The 14,835-nt window shown below is 41.8% G+C and overlaps 1 protein-coding gene across 3 annotated transcripts in view; it reads left to right on the top strand.

Annotated features, from left to right (window-relative positions):
* XPOT (exportin for tRNA) overlaps positions 1–11,787 on the top strand; it is a 68,671-nt gene extending 56,884 nt beyond the window's left edge. For all 3 annotated transcript variants that reach the window (XM_039502367.1, XM_039502384.1, XM_039502375.1), the window contains 6 exons: positions 1,566–1,682; positions 1,778–1,893; positions 2,634–2,681; positions 8,525–8,596; positions 10,553–10,609; positions 11,212–11,787. In XM_039502367.1, the coding sequence (XP_039358301.1) occupies positions 1,566–1,682; positions 1,778–1,893; positions 2,634–2,681; positions 8,525–8,596; positions 10,553–10,609; positions 11,212–11,238 (437 nt within the window). In that variant the 3' untranslated portion in view covers positions 11,239–11,787. The remainder of the gene's footprint in view (positions 1–1,565; positions 1,683–1,777; positions 1,894–2,633; positions 2,682–8,524; positions 8,597–10,552; positions 10,610–11,211) is intronic.
* The last annotated feature ends 3,048 nt before the right edge of the window (positions 11,788–14,835 follow it).

Raw genomic sequence — 14,835 nt, 5'->3', positions numbered from 1 at the left:
TTAGTTTGCCAGTGTATTAATTTAGTTTTTTCAAAAGCCAAGAGGAATTTATTCTATGACTATCTCAGCAGCTTATAATCTTATTTCTATCAATCATAAACATTTATTACTGATAAAAACATGATGAGCCAAGATGTTGCTGGAGAATATATTTTATAGCTATGTTATAAATTATTCCATAGAAACCTCAAAAACAATGAGGAGTCCTTGTGGCACCTTAGAGACTAACAAATTTATTTGGGCATAAGCTTTCGTGGGCTAAAACACACTTCATCAGATGTATGGAGTGGAACATATAGTAGGTAGATATATATACACAGCATATGAAAAGATGGGAGTTGCCTTACCAAGTGTGGGGGTGGTCAGTGCTAACGAGCCAATTCAATTAAGGTGGAAGTGGGCTATTCTCAGTTGACAAGAAGGGGTGGAAATCACTTTTGGTAGTGCTAATGAGGCCCATGTAAACAAGGTGGCCCCTTTCAAACAGTTGACAAGAAGCTGCGAGTACCAGCAGGGGTAAATTAGTTTTCATACTGACTCATCCACTCCCAGTCTTTATTCAGGTCTAATTTGATGGTGTCCAGTTTGCAAATTAATTCCAGTTCTGCAGTTTCTGTTGGAGTCTGTTTTTTAAGTTTTGTTGTTGTTGAAGAATTGCCACTTTTAAGTCTGTTGTTGAGTGTCCAGGGAGATTGAAGTGTTCTCCGACTGGTTTTTGGATGTTATAATTCCTGATGTCAGATTTGTGTCCATTTATTCTTTTGCGTAGAGACTGTCCGGTTTGGCAAATGTACATGGCAGAGGGGCATTGCTGGCACATGATGGCATATATCACATTGCAGGTGAACGAGCCCCGGATGGTGTGGCTGATGTGATTAGGTCCTATGATGGTGTCCCTTTATTAGGGATATATACCTCTACCCCGATATAACGTGACCCGATATAACACAAATTCAGATATAATACGGTAAAGCAGTGCTCCGGGGGCGTGGGGCTGCGCGGTCCAGCAAATCAAAGCAAATTCAATATAACGCGGTTTCACCTATAATGCGGTAAGATTTTTTGGCTCCCGAGGACAGCGTTATATCAGGGTAGAGGTGTACTTATTTAAGAATAAATGGACACAAATCTGACCTCATTGTGTGTATATATACCTGCCTACTGTATGTTCCACTCCATGCATCTGATGAAGTGTGTTTTAGCCCATGAAAGCTTATGCCCAAATAAATTTGTTAGTCTCTAAGGTGCCACAAGGATTCACTGTTTTTGCTGATACAGACTAACATGGCTACTACTCTGAAATCTGTCTCCATAGAAACCTGTTTGTCATTTAAGTTTGCAGAATATTTCCAATTTGTCTATATGCTGTTATAACATTTTGTAAATTGAAAATCACTTTTGAAATCTTTTCCTCTTTAAATAAGAATTACATAACAAACTGTTTTGCCCTTTTGTGTGATGCAGTCTCAAAGGCTTAAAAAACAGGTCTTCTCTGTTCATGTTGGAGAACTCAAGTTAGTTTTATCTTTAATACTGAAAATCTAATTTACTGTAATCTGTTCTAGATGCAGAGAATGTGGAACGTGTGTTGTTCACTATCATCCAAGGAGCAGTGGACTATCCAGATCCTATTGCACAGAAAACATGCTTTATTATTCTTTCTAAACTGGTGGAGCTTTGGGGTAAGTTTGCATTAGTATTCTGACAGCTTTATGATCTGTAATTGTTGGAAGGATAAAATCTGAACATTGCTTCTTTTTTTTTCCCCCTCCCGCAGGGGGCAAAGATGGATCAGTAGGTTTTGCAGACTTTGTATACAAGCACATTGTCCCTGCATGTTTCTTAGCACCTTTAAAACAAACTTTTGACTTGGCAGATGCACAGACAGTATTGGTACGTACTATGAAATATTTATTTTAACATACACATGAAAACTTTTAGAAGTTGAAATATGCATACAACAAAAATTGATTTGACTGATAAAACAAAAGCTTTCATTTATGTAAAAAAATTACATTGGTCATTCTTTTGAGGGTGCCTAATTCTGCAGGTTCTCCTGCACTTAGAACTCAAGTTGATTTCAATGAAAGATCTGCATGCAAACGACTGCAGGACAGAATCTCTAACATAAATGTATGGCAGGGGTGGCCAACCTGAGCCTGAGAAGGAGCCAGGATTTACCAGTGTACATTGCCAAAGAGCCACAGTAATACATCAGCAGCCCCCCATCAACTCCGCGCGCCCCCCCACACACACACGCTCCCAGCACCTCCCAACACAGCTGATCGTGGTGTGCAGGAGGCTGTGGGGGGGAGGAGTGAGGGCATGGCAGGCTATGGGGAGGGGGCAGGAAGGGGTGGAGTGGGGGCAGGGCCTGTGGCAGAGCTAGGGGTTGAGCAGTGAGCACCCCTGGCACATTGGAAAGTTGGCACCTGTAGCTCCAGCACCAAAGTTAGAGCCTGTACAAGGAGCCGCATATTAACTTCTGAAGAGTCGCATGTGGCTCCGGAGCCACAGGTTGGCCACCCCGATGTATGGTATTAACAAAAGTTAACATTCAATACTAGTTACTGACAAGAGTGTGTTTGGGTTGAAATCTTAAGGTTTTGTTGTTTTGTTTTTTTTCCCTGCAGGCTTTATCAGAATGTGCAGTGACGTTAAAAACAATTCATCTCAAAAGGGTAAGGCTTGTAAAACTCTGTGTAAAACTAAATGCATCTCTTAAAGGTGTTTCTTGGAATTAAATTAATCTCCAGAAGCTAGTAAGTGTCTTTATGTAGAGAGAAGAATAAGATTAATTCCAGGGGAGTTAACAGAAATCACTGACTGGAATGGATGTTGTGTTTAACTCCAGAAGTTTTGTTCCTCTTTATGTTGTAAAACCTTTAAAGTTATCACAAAAGAGCTGAATTTGTATGTTCAAAAATTATTTAAATAGAGTTTAATCCAGTGGTGGTGTAATTATTGTACTGAGTAACAGTAATTCACCAAGTGCGAGGGATCTGTGGTTTTGAAAGAGTTGTATTCTTTGGAAGATCTCTTCACTTAAAGTAGCTTCATGCTGTAAAGTCACTAAAAATGGCATCTTCTTCTTTCAGTGTTTGCGCATGTCCATTCCATGTTAGTTGTGCGCATCATCGCCAGAGATTTTTCCCTCAGTGGTATCTGTCGGGCCAACTCTAGTGTCCTCTGATGTTATGTGCTTATGCACCAGTATAAGGGGCACTGCTGGCCCCACACCCTTCTTACCACCTGTGACAGTCGATGGAACAGCTCCTCTTGCTTCAACAAGGCGTTATTCAGTGGGTTTATTAGTCCGTTTAGTAGTAGCATAAATAGTATTAGTTCAGATAGTTAGTCCCCCTCTCTTAGCATAGAGGGGCTCTCTTCGCCGCTGGGGCTGGGCATGTGCCTTCTGTGGCAAGCCTATGCTGGTGAGTGACCCGCACTCCCGTTGTCTGAAGTGTCTGTGAGAGGCTCACATATATGACAGTGCTGTGAAATCTGTCAGGACTTCACATCTCGTACAAAGAAAGGCTAGACTGAGAGCTAGTCTTCTGAACACTTCAGCTTTGGTGCAAAGCGCCCCTCCGGCACTGCATGTTTCTCTGCACCATTCTCCATCTCCAATGCTGAGGAAGAAGCATAAGAAACAGCAATCCAAGAGAGGATGCCTCCCTGGTGCTGAGCAAGGACAAATGGGGATGGCAGCGGAGTGTGTCACACGTCAGGCTGCTCCTCTGCCTCTGGTGGCACTGTCAACTCCACGCCACTCGTAGGGGTCCGGTGTGTGACCTCCTGCCGACACCAAGGCGTCATCACAGTGCCGACCACGTGGAGGCCTTTGCAGTGGCCGGTGACTTACTATCACTCCCAGTACCCCGACGGCACAACCACCAGATCTGATGAGCATGACTAGCAGAAGGGAGCATGGGGCTCCGAGCTTGTACTTGGCACTGGGGCCCTCTATCATCTATGAGGTCTGGCATTGGTCCCTGGACCCTCAGCACCGACGGGAGGATGCTTCTTCGGAGTCGGAGGTGAAGCGCTACACCCAGTCTAAGTCTCCATCGCTACCCATCCTACATCTCGCTGGACCCCCATGCAGACTCCCACATTGGTATCTGGCCTGGAGGACAGTGGCCGATGCAGGTCCAGTGGCCGTTCTGAAATCTGTGGGGATTTCTCCTGTTCTGGGACTGCCATCCCATTGGTCCTACTCAGTTGGATCTGAGAGGAAGGCCCATGCACTGCTCCGCTCAGCACCTTACCCCAATTCCAATACCAACATGCAAGATGTGGGCCCAGGGGACATAATCAGGGCAGAAGAAGAGGCGGAAACTCCCCCTCTGGCTCAGACCTCTTCCTTCTACCCATATGAGGGAGGTGGTGAGCAACTCGCTGCTGCAAGATGACTTTAGAGCTCATTAGAAGCTTCTAAAGAGGATAGCTACTAACTTAGGGCTAGAGGTCAAGGTACTCAAGGAGTCTTCACATAGCCTCATTGATATTTTGGCTACAGCAGCCCCATCTAAAGTGGCCCTACCCATTAATGAGGCTGCTATGGGTCCAGTCAGAGCCCTATGCAGGGGCGGCTCTAGCCATTTCACTGCCCCAAGCACGGCGGCACGCCGCGGGGGGGCGCTTCGCCAGTCCCGCGGCTCCGGTGGACCTCCTGCAGGTGTGCCTGCGGATGCTCCACCAAAGCCGTGGGACCAGTGGACCCTCCGCAGACATGCCTGCGGGAGGTCCACTGGAGCCGCCTGCCGCCCTCCCAGTGACCGGCAGAGCGCCCCCCGCGGCATGCCGCCCCAAGCACGCACTTGGCGTGCTGGGGCCTGGAGCCGCCCCTGGCCCTATGGCAGACCCCATCGTCTCTCCCTCCCACCTCCAAACAGGGTAGAGAAGAAATGCTATGTACCAACAAAGGGATATGAATACTTATATTCTCACCCCCCCTCCCAGGTCCCTAGTGGTTTCAGGCCAATGAGAGGGACAGATAAGACCAGACAAGCGCTACCCGCAAGCAGGAGGACTCAAAAAGCTTCACTTGTTGAATAATTTTTTCTGACAAACAGTCGGGTTACAGCTTTGTGTTTCTAACCAACAAGCCCTGTTTGGGAGGTACGATTACAATATGTGGGACTGTATGGCGACGTTTAAAGACTTGTTACCTCAGGACTCTAGGCAAGAGTTTTCCACCCTCTTAGAGGAAAGAGAGAACGTAGCTAGAGCCTCACTCCAGGTGGGCCTGGATGCAGCCGATGGGGCAACCAGAACGATGGCTTCCACAGTGGTCATGGAGGTAGTGCTCATGGCTTCAATTCTCAGGGCTCCTATTGGCAGTTCAACAACTGATCCAAAACCTCCCATTCGAGGGTACTTCTCTTCTCTCAGAGCAAACAGACACAAAGCTCCATGGTCTGAAGGACTCCAGGGCTAACCTTGGATCTGTGTTCAGAGCAAATCCGCCAGGTCTTGCTAAGTAGTAGGGAGCCATCTACTAGAACTACTTACCTGACAGGTGGAAACATTTCTCGGTATAGTCTTCCCAATGAGGTCTTTCTCCAACTCGGTCTTCCCTTCAATCTGTATTGGAATACCTGCTCCATCTGAAACAACAAGGTCTGGCCCTCGCATATATCCAGTTACACCTACCAGTGATCTGAGCCTTCCACCCTCTGGTGAGCTACAAAGTCAGTCTCGTCACATGAGATGTCCATTCACTTTCTTAAAAGCTTATAAAGGCTTTACCCTCAAATTTGTGAGCCAATGTGAGATTTAAACCTGGTCATGTCAAGACTCTCAGGGCCTCCCTTTGAGCTGCTAGCATTGTACCCTCAGCCATGGGTGGCGGGTGGAGCCCTCCTTTTGGGGAGGCTAGCCCCGGCTCCACCCCTTGCTCCCTCTCCCCTCAGCTGGAGGAGCCCCGAGCCAGCCAGAGCCCTGAGCCACTCCCTCATCCTCCCACCCGGAGGAGCCCCAAGACACCCCCTGCGGCTGGAGCCCCAAGACACACATGAGACCCCCCCCACCCCAGCTGGAGGAGCCTCGGAGCCAGCTGAAGCCCTGAGGACCCCCCCCCACACACACACACACACACACCTGTCCAGAGGAGCCCTTAGCTGGCCAAAGCCATGAGCTCCCATGCCCAGAGTCCCAGGCCAGCTGCAGCTGCGCCATGCCATGCCTCCCCTCCCCAGACCCCAAGCCGCCTGCAGAAAAGCATGCGTCTCTCTCTTCTCTGGAAGAAGCTTTTGCTGTGCCCCATGCAGGTTCCAGGGCGGCTGAGGAGGCAGTAGCACTTACCGGAACTTGCATGGGGCATAATAAATCAAAAACTTTCCTGCAAAGCCCCCAACTGGGGGGGTCCGGTGACTGCAGCTCAGCCTCCTCATACCTATTATGCTCACTGCCCATGCCTTCTGCTGTTTCTCTCCTGGAAGGTCGCCTTCCTGGTAATGATTATCTCAGCCAGAAAGGTCTTGGAAATCAGGGCCCTTACATCAGAACCACCATACACAGTGTTCTTTAAGACCAAGGTTCAACTGTGCCCCCACCTGGCCTTTCTTCCAAAGGTGGTTCCATAGTAACCAGGCCATTTTCCTGCCAGTTTTCTTCCCAAAACTGCACAAGAATTCAGAAGAGCAGCTGCTTTACTCATTGGATATTAGACATACAGTAGTCTTCTATATTGAGAGGATCAAGCTGTTCCATATATCTGCACAACTCTTTGTGCCAATAGCAAAAAGGATGAGATGCCTACTGGTCTCAGCCCAGAGAATCTCATCCTGGATAACCTCCTGTATTCGGGCGTGCTACAAGCAGGCAGGCAGCCCACCTCCTGCTATCTTAACAAGTCATTCGACAAGAGCTCAGGCCTCATCAGTGGCATTTCTGACCCAGGTCCTGATCCAAGATATCTGCAGAGCTGCAACCTGGTTGTCAGTGCATACCATCTCTGTTCACTACACCATCACCCAGCAGGCTCGAGATGATGCCAGGTTTGGGAGAGCCGTGTTGCAATCCGCATCTCCATGAATTCTGAGCCCACCTCCTTGGTACTGCTTGTGAGTCACCTAACGTGGAATGGATATGAGCAAGCACTTGAAGAAATAATGGTTACTACCCTTTCCGTAAGTAGTGGTGTTTGAGGTGTGGTGTTTGTGTCCATTCCATGGCCCGCTCTCCTACCCTTTTGTTGGAGATAGCCAGCAAGAAGGAACTGAGAGTGGTGTGGGGCCAGCAGTGCCCCCTTATACTGACGCATAAGTGCGCGGGCACCAGAGGGTGCTGTAGCCGGCCCAACAGATATTGAGTGAAAAATGTCTGGCAACAGTGCATGCAGTACGTGCACATCTAATGTGGAATGGACATGAGCAACACATCTGTATGAGCAACAGTTATGGAAAGGTTAGTAACTTTTTTGTTTTTTTTTTCTTGACAGATCTATGTATTCGGTGTCAGATACGCAGGTTTTAGTGACTAAAATAAGCTTTTGCTATTTGTTACTCTTGTTCACAATGCTGTAAAGCCAATATAGATATGTGAGAATTATCTGGATTCTCTTTCTTATACCTCACAAACAAACAAACAAAATTGTGTACTAAGTTCCAACTACGGGGCTAATAACTGGTGCTTGTACAAACCCATTTGATTCTTTTTGCCTCTTCTAGATGGCAGATTGAATCCTTGTTCTTGAACATAGGGAGGTACCTGGTAAACACTGAAAAAATACCCTAGTGAATTGGAGGCACCTTTTTTTGGTAAATGGCCACGAAATCCCTGGTAATATTACATTTTATATGCCATTTGCCCTAACAAAACAGTATAAATTTAGAAGGTTATTACAGAGATGACTACTAGCCATCAGTCTCTAGGAGTATATCCAGGTGCTGAATTTCTCAATCATTCTGAAACCAATGAGTTTTGTCATTAGTGAGAGCAGTAACTTAAGGTGGAGCTAGAGTGGTAAATGTGCTGGCATATATTTCATCTTAATGCTGCACGCTTCTGATTTGTGAAGTATGACAAAACGGACGCCCTAAGGTCCATCCAGTTAAATTGGCTAGCATAACATTTGACTTTCGTTACTCTTGCAGTTTTAATTCAGCCAGGTTTCTTTTTAAAAGCATATGTTTTATTCTATGCAACAAATAAAACTAAAATATAATGGGGTTCTTAACTTTATATCTAAGGCTGAAACATGGAGAAATCTTTTACTTTACAATAACTTATAATTAAGGTTAAGATTTTGTCATGGTTATTTTTAGTAAAAGTAATGGACAGGTCTCAGGCAATAAATAAAAATTCACGGGAGCAGTGACCTGTCCTGACTTTTATTAAAAATAACGGGGGAAGAGAGGGCTGGGGGGCGGGGGAAAGATCTCTATGAAGGGCCAAAACTAACTAACTTTTCTTAAAACTACCTTATGTACTCTAAAACATATCCCTAATGGCTTTTATTGTTAATTTGTAAGGCTACGTTTGTCCAAGCAAAATTGTGGTTTGATATCTTTTCCAGGGCCCTGAATGCATTCACTATCTTCAGCAAGAATATCTGCCTTCACTGCAGGTAGCTCCTGAAATAATCCAGGTAGGAACCTTTTCTAGTTGGTATTTCAAATATTTAAAAGTGAAAACTGAAGTCAATACCAAAAGTTGTGTTGTAAGCTTAATTTTTCCTGTTGCATTTCAGTAAAACACACAATTGCTATGTAGTACTAAAACAACATGACAAAGACAATAACATTATTAAAATTAGGGATGTAAATATTGGTTAAAGTTAACCGGTTAAACGATTAAAATTGTATCATTTAATTGGTTAACCATTAACTGAGGTAGTTCCGTGGGGCCTGGCACAGCATGGCTGGGGTTAACTGTTAAATTTGGTTAACCTGTAAGCCTAATACTTACTGTTTAACCTTTTACATCCCTAATTAAAATACAGCATACAGGAAAACCATCCACAAGTTGGCAGTACAAATACTAACTCAGTGCTGTTAAACTCAGTGATTTAAAGCCTTATCTCAGAAAATGTCTGTCATTAGATCCTCAGTCCAGTGTAAAAGATTAATTATAGTCATGCAGCCAGCTTTCCAAAAGAAACTGAGTGGAAACTTATTTAGATGGAGGACTGAAGCAAAAAATGTCTGAAACCAATAATCAAGTATTTTGATACCTGCAAGGTGTTAACATTTGTTTTTGTGAAGATACTTGCCCAGAAATCAGCAACAGAAAAAATATTTTAGCCCCTTTAGAGTTGTCCAGGTGTCATCTTATTATGCTTTGTCTAATTCTGCTATCAGAGATACTGATGTATACTTAGGGAGCACAGGTACTTCTAAGTATTATTTCTGTTGCATATTTGTGAACGTTTCCACAATCCAAATCTCTGGAGTAAAAACTATATAGCTATAGATCTTATTACAACTATTAGTCCAGTTTAAGTGACTACCATATTGGTAGTAAAAATAAACATTTCATAGCTGTCATTTCTTTTTAATAAGACTTAAATCTGAGAAATTAAAGTACAAGGAATTTTGATTTTATAGGGTACAGAAATTTTTTTTATATTAAAGATCGCTAACTTAAATGTATGGATTTTCTGTAGTGTTTTTGGTCTTACTAATATATAAGGTTCTTTTACATTACAATCATTCTCACACTTAAAAATAGACAAGAGATATAGTGTTTTCAGCAATGAAAGTATTTTTTTCAAGCTTGATTGTTTCAACAGTTAATGTGATTAGGGCATTTTAAAAGGTTCACTGAATGTTATCTGGGTGAACTAGTTTGATTAGATGTTGAGTGCCAAGTAGAGGATTTCAATTCTGATCTGTGAGTGAATTTGGAGGTTGAAGCGGTCAGACCTGCTTCTTTGGAAGATAGTATTTACAGTTGCAGTGTGACTTAAATTGTGAAACTAGTTGACTTAACAGCATAAATAATACTTGTGTGATAATTTATACTAAAGATAAAGGAAGGCTTCGTACACATCCATACGCTACCCTTTGATCCAAAGTTCTAATTGCTTTGTCAGGAATTGTGCCACAGTGAGGGCAGAATGACTCTTTATCTTGAAATACTCATATTAACAATACTTAACACATGTAGTGCTTTGCGTGTGCAAGTACTGTACAAAATTATCCTGATTTAACTTTAAGGAGAAACAGAGGAGATAACACAACTGCAGTGCCATGAGTCATGTAAAGGCAAATTTAGAGCCATGGACCTCCTGACTTCAGTCCTCCAGTCTATACTTATGTTATCATTCAAAATGTAAAATGGGTTGCTAAAAACTGTAAACATCTGTTCTCCTCTGAAGCATATCTGAGGGGAGCCAAAACCTATGATTCATCCTTACTGGCCAGTAAAATGCATAGTTTACCTCTTCTTTTAAAGGGGAGGGGAAGCACAGTGGGGAAAATATGAACTTCAATTCTGTGGCTGAAATGTAAACTTCTGTTACTCATTGCATCTCAAGCACTTGTTTTGTTTATCCATCTAGCTACAATGTATTTCAGTATTAATTCTCATTGCTCATTTACAGGAGTTTTGTCAAGCACTTCAGCAGTCTGATGCTAAAGTTTTTAAAAATTACTTAAAGGTAAGTTTAAATTCAGTGTTTCCTTATTACAGTGGTACATATTTCACTGAGTTATGGTAGTGATTTGAAGGAAGTGAGAACATATCTCTGGTGCTCTAATGTAACAAAATGATTCTATAGATGTTTTGTGTACTGTAAACCTGCAAGTAGCCAGCAAAGTTTAAAAACGGTCATCCCTATTCCCCCCCCCCCCCCCCCCAGCTCCTTCCTTCCAAACAACTTAAACACTATTAAATTGTAATTTGATTTCTTTGGTCATATATCCAATGAGATGGTATCCATTTGGCTTATATAATCAAACTAATAACTTAGACAGAGAGGGCATAACTGGCTTGGTTCTAAAATATGTATGATAATACTTATCTTCATCATAGCTGGTCTATACTGCAAAAAATTTGAGTACCACCATCAATAGATTTTTAGATGGAACCACTTCTGTGTTGACCTTCAGGGAGACCATCAGTCCCCTCAAATTAATGTGCACATATTAGTGTAAAGACATTAAACCTAACCATACTATGAATATGTATAATCTGTATTTCCTGAAGCTTTAGCAAGGCTTGTATATAAATACTATTGTTTTGTTTTTATGTTTTAAACAGGTATTCTTTCAAAGAGCAAAGCCCTAAGGAAAATACTGGAATCCCCTGTTCCATAATCAAGAACTCCAGTTATTTATACAAATGCTAACTTTTTGTGCCATTCAAACTGGTTTTGTTTTTAAAGATGTTGCTTTCTGCTTACATCAGTAGATATTTTAGTCTTTGGAAAAATGCAAATGAATATGCACCGCTTCTGTGTCTCATTAGATACATGTAAGGTATGTGACAACGTGAGAAGTTGCCTGCATGCCTATTCCAACCCTTTTACTTTGTGTAGGATGGCTTCAGTTTATGCTGTAACAAATACAGCAGTAAAATACCTGACTTTTATTTTCGAAATAAAAAATATGAAAATCTAAGACCATAGCAGTGGTTATTAAACTGTGTACATTTTTAAAGATACTGAGTAAAAAATGTTTTCATGAGACATGAATTTCATTTGTTCATGTATGGTGACATGAAAAATAAAACAATCAAACTCATTTTTGTAGATAGTCATTTCATTGAAATTGTCTTAATGCTAAAGTGTATATTCTACAAAACACAGATGTGTTTAATAAATTATGATTAAAAATAGGAACTGGTTCTACTTTTTTATAAATAAATTTTATGTAGTGAAAAAGTACAGGTCTCTGACTCATTGTGTTGAATCTTTAGGTGTTACAATGTTCTGCAGCTTACTGATTGTATTAGTTTTGAGCAAGAAATAGGAATTCTATTGGTACTTTGATACAGTGCTATCGTCAATTAGGATGTTTACTGTCCTGTGTGTGGATGAACAAAGCAAAAATTGCATTTATTACAATATATTTAATTTGTATCAATGGCTTGTGCCTCTGTGGTTCCCTACCTGATGCTGTAGTATGCAGGCTACTATCAGGAAAATTTGGTGGGGAAAAACATAGTTATGCAATGAGTCCTAGTTTTCTCCCAAGAATAAATATCTACATAAGATTGTGGAGTCAACATACCCCACAGATAACCAAGAATGGGCAGTTTTTTCTACATTACATAGTACTTTAAAATAAGACTAAAGATTTACAATACTCATTTAAAAAATGACAGCCTGTCCTTCAACTAGGCTACAGCAAACCAGATTACTAGGAGTAGAAAGGCTGCCAAATAACTAATCCTAGGAATGTCCAGCAAGGACCCGAACTTTCTGGCAGTCATTAGCAGAGTCACACTTTAGTACAACTGGAACAAATTCCAATACACTTGTGGAAGGAATCAACCACCCCCACCCACAATGATTATCAAATATCTTTTGAACTAATTGTCACACTTCTTGACTAAAAGGATAGTCCTTTGGGACAGAGGGGGTTAAGTCAAATATTATATGACTCTCTAGAGAGATACCAAGAACAAACAGAGACTTCCCTGTTGGTGTGGATTCTTCAGTGATTTAAATTTTCACTGGCTCTAACAGAGTCCTGGCTTGCTTCATTATATTACCTACAATCTAATTATTAGGACTGTGGATTAATCACCGTTAACTCACACAATTAACCTCAAAAAATTAATCACGATAAATCACTGTTTTAATCTCACTGTTAAACTGTAGAATACCCACTGAAATTTATTAAATGTTTTGGATATTTTTCTACATTTTCATATATATTGCATTCTGTGTTGTAATTGAAATCAGTGTATATTCTTATTACAAATTTTTGCACTGTAAAAATGATGAACAAAATAAATAGTATTTTTCAATTCCTCATACAAGTACTGTAGTGCAATCTTTGTTATGAATCTTTGTTGTGAAAGTGCAACTTACAAATGTAGATTTTTTTTTACCTAACTGCATTCAAAACCAAAACAATGTAAAACTTCAGAGCCTACAAGTCCACTCAGTCCTACTTCTTGTTCAGCCAATCGCAAAGAGAAGCAAGTTTGTTTACATTTACAGGAGATAATGCTGCCCTCTTTTTATTTACAATGTCACCAGAAAGTGAGAGGAGGTATTTGCATGGCGCTTTTGTAGATGGCATTGCAAGGTATTTATGTGCCAGATATGCTAAACATTCATATGCTGCTTCATGCTTCGGCCATCATTCTAGAGGACATGCTTCCATGCTGATGACACTTGTTAAAAAAATAATGCATTAATTAAATTTGTGACAACTCCTTGGGGGAGAATTGTATGTCCCCTGCACTGTTTTACCCCCATTTTGCCATAGATTTCATGTTTATAGCAGTCTTGGATGATGACCCAGCAAGTTGTTCATTTTAAGAACACTTTCACTGCAGATTTGACAAAAAACACAAATGTCAAATTTTAAAGATAGCTACAGCACTAGACCCAAGGTTTAAGAATCTGAAGTGCCTTCCAAAATCTGAGAGGGACGAGGTATGGAGCAAGAAAATCAACCTTCTGCTGATGGCATCTGACTCAGATGATTAAAATGAACATGCGTTGGTCCGCACTGCTTTGGATTGTTATCGAGCAGAATGCATCATCAGCATGGACACACGTCCTCTCAAATGGTGGTTGAAGCATGAAGGGACATATGAATCTTTAGTGCATCTGGCACATAAATATCTTGTGACCCAGCTACAACAGTGCCATGAGAACGCCTGTTCTCACTTTCAGGTGACATAAACAAGAAGCTGGGAGCATTCTCTCCTGCAAATGTAAACAAACTTGTTTGAGCAATTGGCTGAACAAGAAATAGGACTGAGTGGACTGTAGGCTCTAAAGTTTTACATTGTTTTATTTCTGAATGCAGTTTTTTGTATCTAATTCTACACTTGTAAGTTCAACTTTCATGATAGAGATTGCACTATAGTACTTGGGTGAATTGAAAAATATTATTTCTTGTTTTTTACAGTGCAAATACTTTTAATAAAAAATAAAGTGAGTCCTGTACTGTATTCTGTATTGTAACTGAAATCAGTATATTTGAAAATGTAGAAAACATCTAAAAAATGTAAATAAATTGTTGTAACAATGTGATTGATTGCCATCAAGATTTTTAATTGCCTAACAGCTTTCCTAATTATCTAAGAGCTAGACTGGAGGGTGCAAGGTAGCAATTATGCCTTAGGCCAGATTTCTTTGTGCTTGCTCCAGGCTGTATTTGATTCTGGACAATAGCTAATTACTACCTTCATATGCCCCTTCAGCTGTGCTGGCTGGCATGTTTGGGGCAGAGCCCAAATTCCACTGTCCTCTTGCCCATCTGCTCAGGCAAATTAATAATGGCTTGCAGCACTTACTCACCATTACATGCCTGGATTTCAGGTTTAGTGAGACTTTACTCTTCCCTCCACCCATTGAGACTAAATGGTTTGTATAACTGGTCATTTGTAAGGGTATGTCTACACTACAAGAGTAGTTCGATTCAACTTAATTTGAATTTGTGGAATCGACCTTACGAAGTCGAATTTGTGTATCCACACTAAGGACACTAATTCAACTTTGTGATTCCACACTAACGGGGCCAGCGTCGACTTTGGAAGCGGTGCACTGTGGGAAGCTATCCCACAGTTCCCGCAGTCCCCGCTGCCCATTGGAATGCTGGGTAGAGCCCCCAATGCCTGCTGGGGGAAAAAATGTGTCGAGGGTGGTTTTGGGTAACTGTCATCATTGAACTGTCAATCACGCCCTCCCTCCCTCCCCGA

The sequence above is a fragment of the Mauremys reevesii genome, linkage group 1 (genome assembly GCF_016161935.1).
Source record: "Mauremys reevesii isolate NIE-2019 linkage group 1, ASM1616193v1, whole genome shotgun sequence".
Taxonomy (NCBI): Eukaryota; Metazoa; Chordata; order Testudines; family Geoemydidae; genus Mauremys; species Mauremys reevesii.
The sequence above is the reverse complement of the archived record's forward strand: the minus strand, read 5'-3'. Positions and strand labels throughout refer to the sequence as shown.